Raw genomic sequence first — 20,338 nt, 5'->3', positions numbered from 1 at the left:
ATAGACACACAGAGAAGGCAGTGTGACCACGGAGGCAGAGATCAGAGTGATACGGCTGCAAGTCAAGGAACGCGGCAGCCACCAGCAGCGAGAAGAGGTGAGGAACCACTCTCCCCTCGAGCCCCGGGAGGGGGTACAGCCCCTGGGTGTGGGCCCAGTGCTGCTGATTTTGGACTCGGCCTCCAGAACTGTGAGAGAAGAAAATATTGTTTTAAGTCACTCAGTTTGAAGTAATTTTGTTATAGAAGCCACAGGAAACAAATAAAGAACTAATCAAATCTCTTTAATGTTTAAGCCTATTTGTATCTGATATTTTGTTACTTGCAGCCAAAAGCAGCCTAGCTGATACACAATCGTCCCCCTGTCCCCTGGTCACCCTTACAGCTCAGAGATGAACTCTAGAGAAATGCAAAGCCCCAGTTGGGAGCCAGCCGGAGACTCTCCTGGTCTTTAGCTGGGAAAATAGGACTGTGGGGGTGGGGGCAGCATCAGATGGATCACAGACTCCAAGCAAAGGCATGATAGGAGTTTATTTACAGACAAGACACAGCAACCAGCACCCACTCGGGCTCTGACCAGGGGAGGTGGTAGACAAGACCCCAGATATATATAAATATACATATAGGTCCCAGCACCATCAGCACCAGAACGTTCCCCAGCCAGGTCCCTGCCAGAAGGACCAAGAGTCAGGCAGGATTGAGGACATAGAAAGGAGACGGCCCCAGTCTTTGCCAGGTATCAGTGATCACCTGTTATGGTCCCCATGTCAGAGGAAGAAACTACCCTTGGCCTTGAAGTGTGGACACTGAGGAGCATGAGGACGGAGAGACCCTCTGGAGGCGCCCCCATTCCTGTGTCCAGCCTGTGCCCTCAATGCCAAGGCCACAGAAGCGAAGTGCCAGCAGGAGCAGCTTGGGGAATGGAGACACTGCAGGCCCCTCCAGGACCATCCAGGAGCCAGGCATGGAGGTGGGGTCCTAGGCCATGGCTGCCCATCACACAGGAGCCTCCCCCAGTTTGCTGGTGGCACTTGTGACTCGCTTATTCTCCCGGAGGTTTCGGAGGCGGGCGCTGAGGCTGCTGATCTCTTCCACATAGGCCTGGGGCACCCACCCCTTCTCACCATCTGCCAGGCGGACCCCTTCCAGCCAGCCTAGGGACACATAGGCCAAGAACAACAGCATCAAAGGGGTACCAGGGCCAGGCCTGGAAGGGAACACCACAGCCCTGATGCAAGCTTTGTCTGCACCCTTGGGGCCAAGGTGACATCATCTCAGCATCTCTCAGCTCCAGGAAGGACCCTGTCTTGAGCTGTCTTGCAGATGAACTTCTGACCTGTTTTTCCTGATATCCTCTGAAAGGGTATTTCCCACTCTCCCCCATCACTCTCCATCCTATATCTTTACAAGCAGGAAGTTCCTCCTCTCGTCTAACCTGATTCCCACATGCTGTGGCAGATCAACACTTGCAGAACCTTTCCCTGTGATATCTTAGTCATCTAGCCACCTCCTGCCCACCCAAGCCCCATCAGGGAGACTTTCCCAGGAGGCCCCCTCACCGTCACTGGTCCAGGTCCTCACTGCCAGGATGTCAGTCTTCTCCAAGGTCAGCTCATCTGGGTGCAGTGCCTTGTATGTCCTAACACACTGAACCTGGGGGCAATCTGACAGCCCAAGGGAGGCTCAGGGAGTCCCAAGGGCAGGATGGCAGGGGCAGGAGCATGGGTAGGGCAGGGAGGGGCAGTAGGAGGAAGTAAGGGGGTGGGAAGGTGGCCATTGAGGCTTCTATTCCTCTGCCACTCCCATGCCACAGGCCCACGTTCAAGCAGGCATACCCTCTGCCCACCCTGGCCTATCTCCTCTCCTACCCTAAACACAAGTGCAGGATTAATCCAGTCCCTCCCAGCTTCAGTTTCTGCCTCTATACCAAGGGCTGTCCCCTCCCCAGCTCAAGCCAACACCTTGCTTGTGACCTTCAGACCCCAACGTCCAACTGCCCCCAGATACCCCACAGAAAACAGTAACGGCCCTGCAATGTGCCTCTAACATCACTCTGGTGCTCCCTTTGGCCCATCCTTCCCAACTGGGATTCAAGCTGCATCACTCCCCTGTTTAAAGCCCTCCAGGGCTTCCCAGTCCTCTTAGAATAAAATCCAAAGTCCTCCCTAGGCCCTACAAGGCCCTTCATGGTCTGGCATCGCCCCCTGCTATCCTCGTCTTCTCCCCTCCACTTTCCCTCCCTACTCTCCCCTCCACTTTCCCTCCCTACTTTCCCCTCCACTTTCCCTCCCTACTCGCTCACAAAGCTCCAGCCACACCAGCCTCACTGCTGTTCCTCACTCTAAGCTCCCTCCTGCCCCAGGGCCTTTGTGCTGGCTCTTCCTTCTGCCAGATGCTCTTCCCCAGATCTTTTCGTGACAACCTCTCCTCATCCTTCAGGGGCCAAATGTTAATTGCCAGGGACCTCCCCTGACCACCTGGGAATAGAGAGCTTACCCCCACCCAGGTGGGACTCCTAGCTCAAGCCAGAGCATCTACCCCCTTCCTGGTCCTCAGCTCTTTTCATTAGACCAGGTGGGCTGGTAGCATCCAAAGCCACAGACTGAGGGGCCAGACCTCGCTTGAATCCCAGTTCTGCCGCTTACTGGCTGTGTGACCAATTTACTTCACCTTCTAAGCCTGAGTTTTCTCAGATATGAAAAATGTCTACCTAGTAGGGTTGCCATGAGGATTAAATTAGATTTAATGCAAATACAAGGCCCCTAGCCCTGGGCCTGGCCTATGGCAGGCGCTCAGTGGGCATGAGTGCCCTTTCTTTCCCTTTACTACCTAAAGCTCAGCCCTAACTCCTCTGCTCAAAAGCCTCCATTAAGGCTGGGCGCAGTGGCTCACACCTGTAATCCCAGCACTTTGGGAGGCTGAGGCAGGTGAATCACTTGAGGCCAGGAGTTCGAGACCAGCCATGGTCAACATGGCAAAACCCTGCCTCTACCAAAAATACAAAAATTAGCTGGGCATGGTGGCAGGCGCCTATAATCCCAGCTACTTGGGAGGCTGAGGCAGGAGAATTGTTTGAACCTGGGAGGTGGAGGTTGCAGTGAGCCAAGATTGTGCCATTGCACTCCAGCCTGGATGGAAGGGTGAGACTCTGTCTCAAAAAACAAAACAAAACAAAACAAAAAGGCAGGCGTGGTGGCAAGTGCCTGTAATCCCAGCTACTCGCGAGGCTAAGGCATAAGAATCACTTGAACCCGGGAGGTGGAGGTTGCAATGAGCAGAGATTGTGCCACTGCACTCCAGCCTGGGGTACAGAGTAAAACTGTGTCTCCAAAAAAATAAATAAATAAAGGCCTCCAATAAGCCAGGCACGATGGCTCATGCCTATAATCCCAGCACTTTGGGAGGCTGAAGGGAAAGGATTGCTTGAGTCCAGGAGTTTGAGGCCAGCCTGGGCAACATAGCAAGACCCTATCTCTACAAAAAATAAAAATAGAGGTGTGGTATCCAGGTGTGGTAGTGCATATCTGTGGTCCCAACTACCCAAAAGGCTAAGGCAGGAGGATCACTTGAGCCCAGGAGGTTGAGACTACAGTGATCCATGATCATGCCACTGCACTCCAGCCTGGGCAAAAGAGCAAGACCCTGTCTCAAAAAAACCCCAAACAAACCTTCAATAGCTCCCTAGGGACACTATAGGAAGGCTCTCTATGATTAGGCCGCACCCTGGCTTACCAGCCTCACTTCACACCCAAAGGAAAAACCTTTATTCCAACTGAGCAGATGCCTCACCTGCCACCACTACCCCCACCACCCCTCATACCCTGGCTCCGGCTGCTTCTTGTCTTGTTTGCAACTGACGCAAAGATGGAGACAGACCCGGGCTCTGGTCTCGGCTCTGCTACTTACTGGCTGGGTGAACTTACACAAGTCCATTTATCTCTGAACCTCTCTTCTAACTTGTAAAACAGGGGTGAAATGGGAGGCTACGAAGGCTTTGTGATCTCCAGGATGCTGCCTGTGGACACAGAGTCCACCTGTGCTATGTAAGTTCTGCCCAGCCTTCGAGGTTCCTCAGAGCTACCCCTGACTGCCCCAGAAGTTGGTCTCTCTCCCCATAGCCCTGCCAGCAACACAGCACCCAGGATGGGAGGGGAGGAGAGCGGGCGAGGGTCCAGCCCAGGGATGTAAGCAGCAGGGATGAGCTACTACCTTCCCCGTCACTGATGACCTCCTTGTCCTCCTGGGGGCTGGAGGGGCACAAGGCTGAGATCCATCGCTGCTTCTCACTTCTAGGGAAGGGGGAGGCTGAGTTGTCACAATATGCAAAGTGCAGTTGCCCAGGGCAGGGTGCTGAAACCAAGGCTGGGGGAGCCGGACATGATGTCCAGGCCTAGGACCCAGGTCATGTCTGCCCCACCCCAGGGCCCACCCCACAACCCGGTTCCCAAGCCTGTGCCCCACCCAGCTCTGAGCATAACAGGCCCAGAACCCCCTGGATGCCAGCCCTACCCCCATCCTGCCTAACGCCACAGTCCTGAAGCCAGAGATAGCAGGGTGTGGAGGTTTACATCCAACAGATGCCCAGAGGCTGAGGAGGAGGTGGCAGCCCCCCCGACACCACCTGTGGGGCAGGCACCTCTGCTCTGGCCTCCAGCCCTGCCCTCTGCCCCTGTGTCCTGCCCAAGTCAGGGAAGAGTTGAGCACTTGGGGAGGAACAAGGCCAGGATGTCCCAGGGGTGCCCGTCATGGGGAGGGGGTGCCTGTCATGGGGAGGGGGAGCCTCCTCTCTCCCATATCCAGGCCCACTCACTCCGTCCGGGCCCGCAGCAGGAACTGGTGCTTCATGTGCTGCCCGTGGAGGAGCTGGAGGAGGAACACGTGGCCGGGGATGCCCTGCAGCTTCAGGCTCAGGTCCCGCACCTGCAGCTCAGCCATCTTGGCATGGACGAAAACGGCAAACTTCCCTAGCCTGGAGGACCGGGGGAGGGGAGGTCAGCCTGGCCTGGGCCCTGGCTCCAGGCACCCACTCTCGGGATCAGGTGGGTTCTGACTGGAAGCAGGGAGAAGGGGTTGCCTGCCCTGCCAGCGTTCTCACAGGGTCCTGCTTCTGGATAGGGCACTGCTAGTCCCCACAAGGAACCAAGAGCTCCTTCTCTGCTGGCTTGCTGGTGGAGGCTGGAGGTGATGGAGACCAGTCCCTGAGCCCCAAGCACACTTTTGACATTTCTCTCTCTCTTTTTTTTTTGTTTTTTTATTTGTTTGTTTTTTGGTTTTTTGTTTTGTTTTGTTTTAAGACAGAGTCTCGCTCTGTCTCCCAGGCTGGAGTGCAGTGGCATGATCTCGGCTCACCGCAACCTCCGCCTTCCAGGTTCAAGCGATTCACGACCTCTCTCTGAACCTCTCTGCCAAGCGTCTGTTCCAAAGAGCCAACTGGACAGCTCCCCTGAGGAGTGTCTAACTCTCTTCCAGTATATAAGCCCCACGAAGGCTGAGCCTCGTCTCTTTGCCACTGTATCTCAGTGTCTGATGATACTGCCTGACCCACAATTTGGGCTCAGTAAGTACTTGTAGGCAGGATGGGTGGAGGGTGTTCCACAGACGTCAACTCATTCAACAAAACTCGGCATCAAAAAAAACTCAGCTTCTCCCACTCCAAGCCAGATCCCCTTTACTGTTCTCCATTCCAGTGAAAGACCCCACCAGTTTGCCCAAGAGGAAACTCAGATGTCATGCTCACCTCTTCCCTTTCCATCCCCCCTATACCCACCTGGTAGCTATGTCCTGTCTTTCCTCCTTGTTGTCCCTTGAATCCACTTATCCTGAAGTACCCTGCCACTTCTGGAGCATCTACCCTCTCCTGAGCAACTGCAAGACCCTCTGGCCTCTCCCCTTCCAGTTCATCCTCCAAATTGGCCAGGAGCAAAATATCATCCCTCTGCTTAACTCTCCATGCTCCCTGCTGCCCCAGAAAAAGTCCAACCTCTCTACCATGACCTTCAACATCCCAACTTCCCTCTGCTGCCTTTCTCCTTTACAAATCCAGCCACATTAGGCTTCATCATTCCCAAACACACATGCTGCTCTTCTACACTACCATGACTCTGCTGCATGCCTGCACTCAAACTACCTGTCTACCTGGAAAACTCCTACTCATCCTTCAAAACCCAGCTCAAATGTCCTGTCCTCTATGAAGCTTTATTGATTCTCACTCCACACCAGGAACTACCGCAGTACACCCTTCCATCAAAACCCTGATGATATGGTTATCAGAATGTATTTTCACTGTCTGAGAGCTTCTGTGAGCAGAAAACAAGTCTCATTCATATTTATGTCCCTAGCACTGGCCTGCTACAGAACAGAGATTCAGTGACTGTTTACTAAATGAACAAACAAATCAGGAATGAATTCTTCTTATAGCATAACATGTCCATCCTTTTTTGTTTTAAGAGATGGGGTCTCACTATGTTGCCCAGGCTAGTCTTGAACTCCTAGACTCAAGTGATCCTCCTACCTTGGCCTCCCAAAGTGCTGGGATTACAGGTGTGAGCCACCGTGCCCAGCCCACATGTCCATCCTTTATCCCATTCACCTTATCCAGGTAGTCTTCTACCTCACTCCTCATAACAATCACAGCTAATACTGAACAAGTGTTCACTGTGAGTCAGGCATGGTGCTGCCATCAGACAGAGCTGGCATCCTCCTGGCTCCCCCACCTACTAGCTCCATGATCTGAGAGTAACAGAGAAGCCTATTTCCCAGGGAGGTATTTGGAGGATTAAAGGGAATAATCCACGTAGCATGCCTTGCACAGAGTAGGTACTGAGTAAATGTTGGCTTCTGGCATAGCTGTGACTCAGGGCAGAGTTGGGACTCCAGGGCTATGCTCTTAGTCTCTGCTCTTACTGGCTGAAGCTCACAGCATCTCCAAGTCCTCGGCATACAGTCTAGCCCTTGATTCTCCCTTCTGGAACATGGACTTGTCTCATATCTCTGCCTTTGCTTCAGGAGCCTCCAAATCTCAGGGTGCCCTGGCAGCATACCCTGGCACAGGCAGGGACTCCCAGGCCCAGGGATGGACTGGTCATAAGCCCAGTGGTGGGGAGGAAGAGAGCCTGGCTCCAGTTTACCTACCCACCCCTGACTGCCCCGACTCACTCCTTCCGCCGAGAGAGCAGCAAGCAGTCATTGAAGAGGTGGAGGTAGACTGCCTTGCTGGACAGCTTCAGCTTGGCAGGGGGTGCTGCAGGCAGTGGTGCCAGCTCTACCAACTCTCCATGCCGAACCAGCCAGCGGGCCTGAGAGATCAGCGGGAAAATCTAGAGGGATGGAGAAGGATGGGTCAGGCCCAGGGGCACCAGGCAGAGAGCACAAGATGGTAGATGGGAGGGTGTGGGCAGCGATTAACTGGCCTGAAGCCCCCAGGGCAAGGAAGAAACAAGAGCTGCCCCTTGGGGTCCCCATCCCGCTGGCTGCAGACACACACCTTGCCCTCAAAGTGGATCTTCTTGCTCAGGTGGATGAGTTCCTCTGTCCTCTTCATGGACTGTACACTAGCATTGCACTCCTGCACCAGCTGGGGGAGCCGTGGGGAGGTCACCTGCAGCCCCTCAGCTCCGGCTCCCAGAGCCCAGCCTCAGACTCTTGCCTGGGGACCGGAGACTCTGACAGCTGGGGGCTGTTTTAGAGACATGCTGGGGGTCCAGGGGGGCCTCAGGAGCCAAGCAGCCCCTGCCCTGCCCAGCTCACCTCCTTGAGCGCATTGAAGGCCTTGGTGGCCATGTCTTCGTCTTCAGAGCCCTGTGCTGTCCGCTTCAGGATGTTCTGGAAGGTGGGATCAGCACAATGAGGCAGTCCTCATACTCCCCTGAGACCCGGCCCGCCCACAGGTGTATCTCCCTCGCCCAGCCCTCACTGTGGCCTGTCCCCTCGAGGTACCTCCACCAACATCTTGAGGCGGGTGATCCTCTGGAAGGGCAGGATAAGGAAGGAAGTAAGGGGCAGACGCTGGCACACAGGAGACTCCTCCAGGCGAGCCAGGATGCCAGGGAACCTGGGGTTCTCCAGGCTGGAAAATGGGGAGGACTCTGGAATCACAGGTAGGCCTGAATTCCTGGGATCCACAACCCTGGCCATCCACGGGGTACTCAGGGGGCTTCTCAGCACATCCTTACTGCCCTTTGGGGTTGCATCTCACCTTATCCTGGTCACAGAGACCTTTTCAGGGACCCCTCCCCTCCCAGAGTCACCTTGCATCACCCAGCCCTCAGTGCCTACACCTGCCTGAGACTCCCTCCACACCCCCGCCCCTTTCAGAGCCCCCAGCCCTACAGCAGGCGCTGGTAGGTGCGCTCCTGGTAGGCCTGGTTGGTGACATAGGGCAGGTAGACTCTGCGGAAGGCCGGGCAGTGGTCCAGCACCACGTCGCACACGCTGAAGCGCAGCACATCTGCCTCCAGCCGCTGCTCCAGGTCCTGCAGGAACCTGAGGAGTCAGAGCCAGGATGGAGAGCCCAGATCTGGGAGCTGGCCAACCACTGGCTCGGTCCCCATCCCGGGCCAGGCCAGACCACTTCTTCACCTCTCGCTGGTGCTCTTGACCTCGGGCAGTTTGGAAAACAGCCACTGTTTGTCCTGCGCCCCCAGACACTCGCTCAGCTCGGCAGAGCCTAAGAAATGGCCCACAGCCACCGACAGGCTGTGGATGTAGGAGGCCTCGGAGGTGATCAGCTCAAACTTGGCCTGAGGGAGGGCGCACACGGGGTCGAAAGGGCAGGACCAGTTCACCTCGGAGGCCCTGGCCTCGCATCCCCAGACCCCGGGACGCCACACCTCGCGTCCTCGCCCCTTCTCTAGCCCCACTCCTAATCTGGCGCCGGGCTGGCCCGGCGACCCACGTCCCGCCGCGGGCAATTGTGCAAGCCTCGCTTGTCCTCGATCCCGCCCCTCTCCTAAGCCCCGCCCCGACGCGTTCTTCCCAGGGCCCCGCCCACCCCCCAGGTCCCGCCCCTGATCCTGGCCCCGCCTTGTTCCGCGCCCACCAGGCATTTGCTCTCCCAATGGTTCCGCCCCTCATCCGGCCCTGTCCTATCCTAGGCTTCGTCCCGCTGGCTCCGCCCCCTACCCGCACCCAAGCCCGGCTCCCCTCGCTTCTCGCTCAGCGGCTTGCTGTCCTCGCTTCCACACGGCCTCTTGTAGTCAGGTCCTAGAGCCAACCTTCCGCGCGGACAGTCGCGCCAGCAACATCCTTTGTGTGTCCCCCTCCCTCTATGGCCCGGTTCCCGCTAAGTCCCCGGACCGCGTACTCCCCGGCCCGCCCCCGCCTCCGCCCCCGCCCCGCCGGGTCCCCGCGCGCGCCCACCTCCTGCAGCTTGCAGTCCCGCAGGCTCAGCGTGGCCAGGACGCCGCTGCCGCGTACGTCGGGGATATCCTGCCACAGCGAGAAGGTGGAGCCTCGCGCCGAGCGCTGCGCCCGGAAGGAGCTGCTGGGGGAGAGGTTAGCGCGCGGTGGCCCCGGCCCCTCCTCTGCGCCCTCGGCCTCGTCCCCCGGGCCCTCCTCCTCGCGCTGCTGCCGCCGCAGTTCGCGGGCGCTGGCCACGTCGCTGTATTCCTGATAGAGGACGGCTGGGGGAAAGACGGGCGGGCGAGAGCGTGGGGCGCCCGCCAGCCCCTGCCCGGCTTTTCCCCGGTTCCCTCAAGAGCCCGCGTCACTTAACCTTTGCCGCGGTTCGGATATCTGGACACAGTGAATTCATTCATTCATTCATTCCATAAACAAATTGAGCACCTACTGAGTGCTAGATACCGACAGTTCCATTCTCCGTTTCTCACTCGATCCCTACCTCTCAACTCTCCAAACCCTCTTTTCCCCGTTTCCACACCGCAGCCCCTTCCTCCCTTACCTCCTCCCAGGGACCCCCCTCCCACGTACAGTTAAGGAGGAATCGAGACTGGCGCCGCTCGTTGGTGCTCCTGGACCCCAAAGGCGGCTCTTCCTGTGTGTCTGGCCTAGGAAAGAGAGAGCGTCACGGCCCTGGTTCGCCTGCACCCTGTCTCGGACCCAAGCCCAAACGGGAGGTGGTACCTGGGCTCGGACCAATCGCCATGGCCCTCTCGTGAGTCACCAGGGGCTGGCCGCGACACCCGGTCCCCGCTCATCTCTACACTTCGAGCCTCCATTCCAGATGCTTTCCCTGGAGAGGGCGAGAACTGAGGGTGGGGGTTCCAGAGGGTGGGGGTTCCAGAGAGTGGGCCTGGGGCCTGGGCCGGGGCGGCCGGTGAGTGGGCATCCCCCACCCCCACCCCCACCCGGCATCTGGCTGCCCTCAGGGCCCATGGGAGGAGCTGGTACCTTCCCGGGCTGCTCCGATGCCTGACCCAGAGATGAGTGCCCGGGCTGCTGAATTCCGCCCCAGGCGCAGAGAAGAGTGCAGCCGGGTCATCAGCTCCGATGCCGAGAAGCGCCTCCGCTCAGGACCTTCGAGGCTCACTCGGGTGGACCCAGACAGCTCCACCCTGGGCTCCTCTGTGCTCAGGGCCTGCTCTTGCACTACCTGGCCAGGCTCTAGGAAGACAGCGTGGGCCTCGGGGCAGCCGGGGACCTCTTCACGCTGGTACACCCGCATCTTGCGCCCTAGGGTTGGGGGCAAGGAGTGAGAGCACGGGCTGGGGTCTCCCCCAACCCCCTCCCTGCTGCTGCCCCTGGCCCTGAGCACCTGGGGAGGTTCAGGCACCATGCCCAAGGGAAGGGCCTGTGTTTCTGCTAGCATCTGGTCCCCAGAGCCCTGGGGTCCACGAGAGGGGTAAGGAGAGCACAGGGCCTGGCTGCAGTAGGCAGAGGGATCAGGCTGCCCAGAATGGTGACTCACTCACTGCATAACCTTGGACAAGTCACTTGCCTTCCCTGAGCCCCGCTAGTTTCCTTATCACTAATCTACCACTTGTCCTGACTTTTGGGGGAACCTTGGGACATAAAGGTTAAGGAGCTGCCCAGCCCCTCCCTTATCCCCCCCCCATGGCACCCACACCCGCCTCCCCCAGGGTGACTCACAGGCAGACTTCTTCTCCGAGCCGTGGCTGGCCCGGCGCTGTGGCTGTGTGTGTCGGGGACTCCAGGGTCCCTCCAGAGCTGGGGGCTGGGCACCAGGACAGTGTGGCCAGCTGCCAGCCCTGCTGGGCCGCATCCCCCCGCTGGTGATCTCTGTATCTGAGCCTCCTGGGGATGATGGCCATAGCAACCCTTGGAGAGGGGCAGGGGTCCCCAGAGACCAGCGGCTGCCAGGAGCCCGAAGCTCCTCTGGGGCAACAGGGAAAAGGTCCAGACACACTGGGCTCGGGGGCTTCAGGGCGGGCAGCTCTGCAAAGGACAGACTCTCCTGCTGGCACACTGCTACAGGGTGGTGGGCAGTGCCAGGTGGCCCAGTCAGGTGGGGCTGGAGGGTAGCAGGTGGCCCACAGTCCATTCCTCTTTTGCTCTGCCACCCACCTGGCCCTGCAGAAGCGAAGATATCAGACCTAGACAGAGGACAGTGGGGCTAGCCAGTAAGCCACCACCCCTGGAGGCCTGGACAAACCCCTGTGTACACTTGTGTACACACATCTCCACAAACACACTCACATGTCTAATTATATAGAAATAGCTGATACTTGCTTGGCATTGCCTGAATGATAGGCCAAGTACTTTACACATACTATCTCATTTAATCCTCACAACAACCCTGTGAGTTGATGCTCTTATTATCCCCATTTTATAGGTGAGGAAACTGAGGCACAGAGAGGTTATTTGGTAAATGGTGGAGCCAGGATTCTAACCTGGCCGTTCTAGCTTTGAAATCGATGATTTTAACCACCTTGTACTTCTCTAAAACACACTGACATGTCACCAGACATGCAAATACATACATTGTCACACAAATCCATTTCCCAACATATACATCCACACTACATTTTCTCCCAAGTATAGAATGACATGTACACTTTCATAGATACAGACATTTCAAACTCAGGCTCACACAGTCACAGACACACACATTTTTACACAACCGCATACATTCACAGACAACTCCTCACAAACACGCTGACCCGTCCGATATTTACACAGGCACCCAAGATTTCTCACCCTCCTGTTCCCTTCACATGCACACAGACACACACCAGCCCACAGGTCCTTGCTTTGATGTTTCTCCCCCCATCTCCCCGACCCTTGCCCAGATTTGCGGCCTTCAGTGCTGAGTGGTGCCCACACCCATGCCAAGTTGGCTGGGAGGGTCATGGACTGGCAGGCGGGCCACCACCCAGATCAGGCAGGGGCCTTCTCGAAGTTCAAAGAGGTGCCCCAGCACCCCCGGCTTGGAGTGAAAGAGGGGCTGTCCCCCACCCCAGCTTCCAGCCCCTGGGTGGGCCAGGCTGGATGGGTCCTTTCTGGGCAGGAAGTTATCCCTGGGGAGCCAGCCCTCCGATCGGGGCAGGCCTGATGATCTGAGAGGCCCAAGCCCCCGCAGCTCTTGCCCTGTGGCCCTCTGCCAGCCTCCCTCCTGCAGCCCCTCACCTCTCTGGGCCCAGGCCCGCTGCTGATGCTGTTTGGCTGTTCCGGCAGGGGAAGCCCTCTCTCTGCCCAGCTGGCTGGGGGAGATCCCACCCAGACAAAGAGTTTGATTCATCAAACCCTGTGGTGAGGCAAGCAGGGAGGGAGGGAGGGAGCAGGCAGCGGGCTGGGCGGGGGCCTACCCTAGCCTGGCCTCGCTGTGGGCAGGCCGGGCAGCCAGGACCCCCCAGAGGCCCCCTCAGGCCAAAGGGGCAGTGCCCAGCCTGGCAGGACCAGGAGAGCCAGGAAATGAAGACTGAGAGAGACCCAGAGAAACAGAGACCACTCAGCCAGTAACTGAGAAACCAAGACCCCAAGACATTCAAAAACAGAAAAACCACAGATGCTGAGACATTCAGGGACCCAGAGATGGAGACAGAGACACTGACAATTTCAGGCCAACCAGATCCTCAGAGACACAGATGAAGCCCAGAAAACTCAGGGAGACAGATGGACAAACATTTCATGCCCGTGGGCTGCCAGTCTAGTGGGAGAGCCAAAAACGAAAACAGTTACAATCCAGGTTGGCAAGAGCCAAGCCAGAGGAACCATCAGAGGAGGGTGCTCGGCTCAACTCAACCTGGGTATTCCAGGAAGACTTCCTGGAGGAGGTAATAGGTAACTGCTCCATGGCTGAGATACATAGTGCACTTAGAGGGAAAGCCTTGGCCTGAACAGTGACAGTGTCAGTCACTATTGGAGACAGAGAGGGAGAAGAGGACCCAGTGAGAGATGGCTGGGTCTATGGCAGGCCCCATTCTCTCTGCACAGCTTCTCAACTGCTTCCCCCTGCTCCCTTCACCCTGCTGTCTGGGAGGGTGAGAAGAAGGGGACTGGCTGCTCCAAAGGGGTCCTCTCTACGGTGGCCACTCTGGCTTGTACCATCAGCCTCTGTCCCTCTAGCCTGAAAAGTACCCATCTGAGCAAGTCTCCCTAAGCCTCAGTCTCCTCATCCGGCAAATAGGAATAGTATTTTTATTATCATCAGTCTTTCTCTAGACAGAAGGCAGCTCAGGCCTTCACACAGATGGGGAAGATGAAGGAGTGAGGCTGAGACACACATTATATTGCAGGAGTGTGCAGAAGGAGGCCCCTGCCCACAGACAGGTCTCTTTCTCTGCAGGAATCAGAAGTCCTCAACACAGAAGTCCCGCTTGCTTCTGGGGGCACACATGTGCAGGCATGTACACATGCCCCCTGCCCCTTTGTATGCTGGGAGATTCTAGCACTTGGGTTCTGGAAGCTCCTGGAGGGCAGGGAGGGACCCTTTCTCCCATGGCTGGCAGGGATAAGTAGGCAAAACATTGAGGCTTTGCAGCAGGAGCACCCCCAGTTAAGGCTGCAGAGGAGAAGGCTAGGTGAATGTGGGGAGAGGGGACATAGAAGGCTTCCCGGGGAGATGAAGCTGGAGGCAGGTCCCTAGCGGGGAAGTCAGGAGTGTGTCAGCCTCCACCTATGCTCAAGCCAAGGGGTAATAAGAATGACCCATCTAGCTGGGATGCCAGCCCTGTGTCCCTCCAGGGGTTTGGCCCACCCAACCTCAATGCTGGGGAGCTAAGAGGGACAAGCTGTGTTCATATTGTGTGTAGCTCATCTCTGTTAGAAAAAACAAACAAAAACCTCAGAAAGAGAACTGGCCCCAGACAGCAGGGACATTACCTTCCCAAGGCACGATCACAGGATAGAGACTCTAGTGTCTACTAGGCAAGGGCCACTCTGGAGCCCAAAAAGAATAACCTCCGCCCAAGCTTTGAGGCCCAGTGTTGACACTGACCAGCTGTGTGGCCTTAGGCAATTCACAGCCCATCCCTTGGCCTCAGTATTCCCATCTGTAAAGTGGCTCCTAAGGGACCGCACCACCGCCCAATGCCCTCTCTAAGAAACATGTCTCATCATAAATGTCTCTGGGCCAAGAAGGATGGGCAGGGGCCGAGGAAAGTACCCTTGGTGGGTGCTGCTAATTACAGAAGACGATGGGCCCACTTAGCAAGGCTGCCAGAGAGTCCCTGGACACTACTGTGATCAGAAAAAGCGTTTCTGGCCTCCTGTACCTAGCTTTTCCCTGCCCCCTCCCGGGTGCCCCTTGCCTTGCTGCCCAGGAGAGCTGGTACCCTGCCAGGGCCTCTCTGCCCTTTAAGGAATAAAGCCAGGTGGGAAGTCATGGCTGGAAAGTGGATCCAGGCCAAGTGGTTCACAGAGCCCCAGAAGGCCATAGTGGGTCAGAGCCAGGATCAGAGACCAGGCGGGCAGCACAAAGGGCTCACTCAGTGGGGAAAACTGGCGGGAAGAGAATGGGACTGCTGGCACCCAGGTGGGGCCCTACCTCAGCCAGGGAGCTCCGTCCAGCTGCCAGCACGGTCCAGGGCTCCGGGACACCCTGGGGGCTCTGGGGTTGCAGCCAAGTCCTCAGGGGGCGATGTCAGCATGTCAGCATGGCCCCAGAGCCGAGCAAGGCAAGCTCCTGGGTATTGTGTGGGGCAGGGAGGGGGAGGTGAAGGAGGAGGGAACCTTGCAGAGAGAGGCAGGCGGCTGTCTCAACGTGCCTGCTCCCCGCCCCCCTTCCCCAGAACCGGTTTGGCTAGTCTGGGGTACAAGAGGGGGGCTGGAACAATGGGAGTCCTATGCCCAAGTGAGGCTCTAAAGGACCCTACACCCAGGTCCTAAAGACGGGGGAGGCAGTGCCTCTGCTCCTAGGAGACAGGTCACCACTCTTCTGGAGCTTCCCAAACATGAGCATGCTCAGGGGACTTCTTGGAGCTGGGGAGCATCCTGGGAGCTTCACAGAGAGCCTCCCAAGCCCTGCACTCCTTAGGGACCCTGAGAACCCTGATGACCCTCTCTGATCCTATTACTACATCTATCAAATTGGAACACTCATCCCTATGATTGGGAGACAGAAATCAATCCTGAAAGTTGATGATGTGACATGTGGCATCATCCTGGACAGCCTCTCCTCATCTAGTACAGCCACTGCTTGCAAATCCCCATCCTTTCCCACTGCCTGGAATGACCTGCCCCACCATCTCCAGTGGCCGCCTCCACCATGAAGCCTTCCCAGACTATACCAATTGAGCCCTCAATAAACCAAGCCAAATAGCCAAGTCAAACCGCCTCCAATAACAAGGGCATGCTCTATGCCTGGCATGCAATCTTCCCAACCCTGTGGAAGGGGAAGCTGCATTTTCCCCTAATTCTACCTGCCATCTGTTTGAGCTCCCAGCAATTGCCAGGCACCTAATATTAATATGCAGATGTGTACACAGACTAATACTCATGAAGCTAACTTATTGTTCACCTACTAGGTGCCAGGCACTGTCCTGAGCACTTCACATGTATTTACTCATTTAATCTCCACCATGACCCTGTCAGGTAGATACTGCTACCACTTATCAGGTGAGTACAGTTGTCTCTTGGTATCCAGAATCTGTGGGGAATTGGTTCTAGAACCCTCCCATACGAAAATCCATGGCTGCTCCAGTCCCTTATGTGAAATGTCATAGTGTTTGCTATAACCTTTGTACATCCTCCAGTAAATTTTATTTTATTTTATTTTATTTTATTTTATTTATTTATTTTTAAGATGGAGTCTTGCTCTGTCACCCAGGCTGGAGCAAGTGGTGGGATCTCAGCTCACCACAACCTTTGCCTCCCAGGTTCAAGCAATTCTTCTGCCTCAGCCTCCCCAGTAGCTGGGATTACAGGCGCATGCCACCACCCTACTAATTTTTTTTGTTTCTAGTCAAGACAGGGTTTCACCATGTTGGCCAGGCTGGTTTTTGAACTCCTGACCTTAAGTGATCCACCCGCCTCAACCTCCCGAAGTGCTGGGATTATAGATGTGAGCCACCGCACCCAGTCTATTTTATGTATTTATTGTCAAAAAATAAAATAAAATGTCCTCAAGTGAGAGGGTCTCACTCTGTCATCCAGGCTGGAGTACAGTGGTGCAATTACAGGGCTCACTTGCAGTCTCGTCGACCTCCTGGGCTCAGGTGATTCTCCCACCTAAGCCTCCTGAGTAACTGGGACCACTGGTGTGCACCCCCACACCTGACTAATTTTTGTATTTTTTGTAGAGATGGGATCTCACCAGGTTGCCCAGCCTAGTCTCAAACTCCTGGGCTCAGGCGATCCACCAGTCTTGGCCTCCCAAAGTACTGGATTTATAGACATGAGCCACCACGCCCGGCGCTCCAGTACAGTTTAAATCAATTCTAGATTACTTATAACACGTGTAAATTACTTAATACAGTGTAAATGCTATGTAAATAGTTGTTATCCTGTAATGTTTTTTATTTGCATTATTTTTTATTGTCATTATTTTTGTTATTTTTTGTTTTTATTTTCATTTTCCATGCATTGTTGGTTGAACCCAAGGATGCAGAACCTGAGGATATGGGGGGCCAACTTAACAAGTTAAGTCATGAGCATTATCCCTTTGAAATCTCTCATCAGTTCTATGAAGTCCCTATTTTACAGATGACATTAAGGTTTGAGAGATTAAATAACTTGTCACACAGCTAATAAGGGGCAGGACTAGTATTGAAACCCAGGTCTGGCCGGGCACGGTGGCTTACGCCTGTAATCCCAGCACTTTGGGAGGCCAAAGTGGATCCCCTGAGGTCAGGAGTTCTAGACCAGCCTGGCTAACATGGTGAAACCCTGTCTCTACTAAAAACACAAAAATAGTCTGGGCACAGTGGCTCACGCCTGTAATCCCAGCACTTTGGGAGTCTGAGGCCAGCGGATCACGAGGTCAGGAGTTTGAGACCAGCCTGGCCAACATGGTGAAACTCTGTCTCTACTAAAAATACAAAAATTAGCCGAGCGTGGTGGCGCACACCTGTAATCCCAGCTACTCAGAAGGCTGAGGCAGGAGAATTGCTTGAACCAGGGAGGTGGGGAGGCAGAGGTTGCAGTGAGTTGAGGTCACAACCACTGCACTCCGGCCTGGGTGACAGAGCGAGACCCCATCTCAAAAAAACAAAAAAAAAGAAAAGAAACCCAGGTCTGTCTGACCCCACCACCAACCTGAGTCCTTCACCACTGCCTGGTACTGCCTCACCAGGCTTTTAGGAGGGTCTCGTGGTGAAAAGTGTGTGAAAGTGTAATCCGGGGTGTCTCGGCTGACCTAACTAAACTCTTATTGGTCTTATTATTCTTACACTACAGGCTCGGAATACACAGCAGAGGTTTCATGGCCCATGCCCTAGTCCCCCAAAGTATGTATGTATGTATTTATTTATTTATGAGACGGAGTTTTGCTCTTGTTGCCCAGGCTGGAGTGCAATGGCGCAATCTCGGCTCACTGTAACTTCTGCCTCCCGGGTTCAAGCAATTCTCTTGCCTCAGCCTCCCGAGTAGCTGGGATTATAGGCATGCGCCACCACGCCCGGCTAGTTTTGTATTTTTAGTAGAGACGGGGTTTCTCCATGTTGGTTTGGCTGGTCTCGAACTCCTGACCTCAGGTGATCCACCCTCTTCGGCCTCCCAAAGTGCTGGGATTACAGGCGTGAGCCACCGCGCCCGGCCCCAAAGTATTTTCCTTAGCTGCCAACCGACGGCCATTAAGTTCAGAGTGATTAGGGTCCCTCTGCTCCCCCATGTTCACTTTGGCTCCCTAGAGCATTGCCACATAGTGAGGAGACACTGCACCGTGTGGGTGGGGACCAGGTGGCCGTGGAGAGGTGGTAGTCTGGGACGCAGAGACAGGTTTATTGTCAGCATTGCACAGAGGCCAGGAGGCAAGGAACACGGAAGGGTAGCAGTGCAGGTCTGGAGGTCTCCAGGGAACTCCAATCCTTTCATCCAACTCCCGCTTGGGACACTGCCCAGATGCGTAACTGGAAGCCAGAGGACTCCAATAGGAGGAGCATCCTGGGGAACCTAGGGTCCTGGAAGGGCAGCCCTGCCTCACTCGCCCCTGCGTCCTGGACGCCCCTGCGTCCCTTTTGCGGACATAGAGCACAGCTTGGTCAGGCTGAGCAGGCTGGCACTCCAGAGCAGAGCCCCCAACCCCAGCTTGCAGATAAAGTAGAAAAGGGGGCTTGGCGGGGGCGGAGCTTAATGATGGGCGGGAACAGGCGGAAACTACAGGGAGTCCAGCCAATCCCTCCAATGGGTGAGGCCAAATAAGGGGGCGGGGCTAGAGAGTGCTGAACTTGAGAGGGCTGAGCTAAAGCTTGAGGGCAGGCCAAGGGGCGTGGTCATTATGGTCATTATGGTGCGGGTGGGGCCGGGGTCCGCCTGCCTTGCTGACTGAAACAGCGTCTCCCGGTTGTCTGCCACCGCCTGCTTGGCCAGGTAGCGCTCGCGCAGTTATCTTGGTAGCCAGGGCTGGCACATCGGGCACGAGCCGGTCGTTGGGGCACAGGAAGAAGAACACTACATTCTGGGGAGGAGGGGGCCAAAAAGAGAGAATGATTGCCTTAGCGATCTTAACTCATGGAGCGCTTACCCTGCGCCAAACCCTAACCTGAAGGTTTTCCGGATGTGAATTCATTTAATCCTCACAACAACTCTATGAGCTGGGGGTAATTTCTACTCCACAAGTGAAGAAACAGAAACAGAAAGGGGTTGCCATTTGCCCAAAGACATAGAGGTATGATTCGAACCCCTTAACACTAGGAACCCCGTCAGGGCAGGGCTTGTAAAAAAGCAAAGCTGGTGGGAGAGTGCTTCCTCTCGTTTCTCCTTTCTCTTGCCAAGAGACAATGTTATTATTATTTGTGATATTAATTCATTGAGCACCTACAACATGCCAGGCACAGTGCAAATGCTTGACACCGAACCTTCATAACGACCCTATGAAGTAGATCCTATTGTATAATATATCCCAATTTCCAGCCGGTCGGCGGCAGAACCTGAACTTGGAACCAAGTCTGTCCAAGACAGATGGCTGAGCCTACCTCGAAGGCGATAATGAAGCCCAGATGCACAGCCAGCAGCTTCCAGTAGAAGAGGGCGAGGTTCACCCCCACGTCGCGAGAGGCCATGTATCTGGGTTGCGGGGTCTGGAGAGGCTCTCGGATCTCGACTCCGAACCCCGCATTTCCTCCCCTCCTCCTCCCTAGAATCCGGCCCTGCCCGTTCAGCCAGTACCCTAGCCGGCTCCGCGCATTTGTCCGGGGCAGAATCAGCTCACTGCACCCCAGCCAGGCACCACCCCACCCGTCCAGTTTCGGCTCCCGGCTTCCCAGCCAGGCCCCGCCCCTCCCTCCTCAGCACCTGCCCCTCCCAGACAGGCCCCGCCCACCAAGGCTCAGCACCCGCCCCCTCCCAGGCCGGCCTCCCTCACCAAGGCTCAGCGCCGTGCTTCCCAGACAGCCCTGCCCCTCCCGCCTCAGCGTCCCGCCCACCAAGGCTCAGCGCCACGCCCCTCCCAGGAAGGCCTCGCCCACCAAAGCTCAGGGCCCCGCCCCTCCCGCCGCGCCCCTCCTCCCCAGCCTGAAGGGCAGAGTGTGTTTGCTCTGGGCCAGGTAGGCAGGAGGCGCGGGTGTCCGCGTGAAATTCACAAATCCGTGCAGCTGGGTGTGGTGTTCGTACTGTTACGGGATATGCGGCAGAAGTCCGAGATGAAGGCGAGACGAAAGCCTGCAGAGCCAGAGGGCCTTCAGGGCCCAACCCCCTAACTCACCCCAACTAGGATCCAGACCCCCTCCCGTGGCAGGATGAGCCTTTGGCCCGGGATCCTAGCCTCCTCTCCCCTATTTCCCAACCTCTGACCCGGATTTCCTTCTCCAGCCCTGCATTTCCCTATT

At 56.1% G+C, this 20,338-nt stretch overlaps 1 protein-coding gene across 3 annotated transcripts; it reads right to left on the bottom strand.

Moving 5' to 3' along the window:
• Nucleotides 1-264: 264 nt before the first annotated feature.
• Nucleotides 265-19,779, bottom strand: ARHGEF19 (Rho guanine nucleotide exchange factor 19). 3 transcript variants are annotated; one of them, XM_008951541.6, is made up of 17 exons: nt 19,487-19,779; nt 14,902-18,969; nt 11,046-11,509; nt 10,347-10,628; nt 10,080-10,188; nt 9,927-10,003; nt 9,357-9,619; nt 8,577-8,737; nt 8,328-8,480; nt 7,935-8,064; nt 7,746-7,820; nt 7,483-7,572; nt 7,155-7,315; nt 4,810-4,968; nt 4,209-4,288; nt 1,559-1,663; nt 265-1,153 (listed from the first exon to the last, which is right to left on the bottom strand). In XM_008951541.6, exons 3-17 carry the CDS (start codon nt 11,455-11,457, stop codon nt 996-998), a joined length of 2,415 nt encoding a protein of 804 aa, XP_008949789.4. In that variant the 5' UTR covers nt 11,458-11,509; nt 14,902-18,969; nt 19,487-19,779; the 3' UTR covers nt 265-995. The 3 variants fall into 3 exon arrangements, with proteins under 3 accessions (XP_008949789.4, XP_003806285.4, XP_024782086.4); XM_003806237.7 differs by having other exon boundaries at nt 11,046-11,486; XM_024926318.4 differs by lacking the exons at nt 14,902-18,969; nt 19,487-19,779 and adding an exon at nt 12,543-14,852 and having other exon boundaries at nt 11,046-11,486.
• Nucleotides 19,780-20,338: the final 559 nt, after the last annotated feature.

Source organism: Pan paniscus, chromosome 1, assembly GCF_029289425.2.
Source record: "Pan paniscus chromosome 1, NHGRI_mPanPan1-v2.0_pri, whole genome shotgun sequence".
NCBI classification, from domain to species: domain Eukaryota; kingdom Metazoa; phylum Chordata; class Mammalia; order Primates; family Hominidae; genus Pan; species Pan paniscus.
Note: the sequence above shows the minus strand (reverse complement) of the source record. Positions and strands in the feature narration are given on the sequence as shown.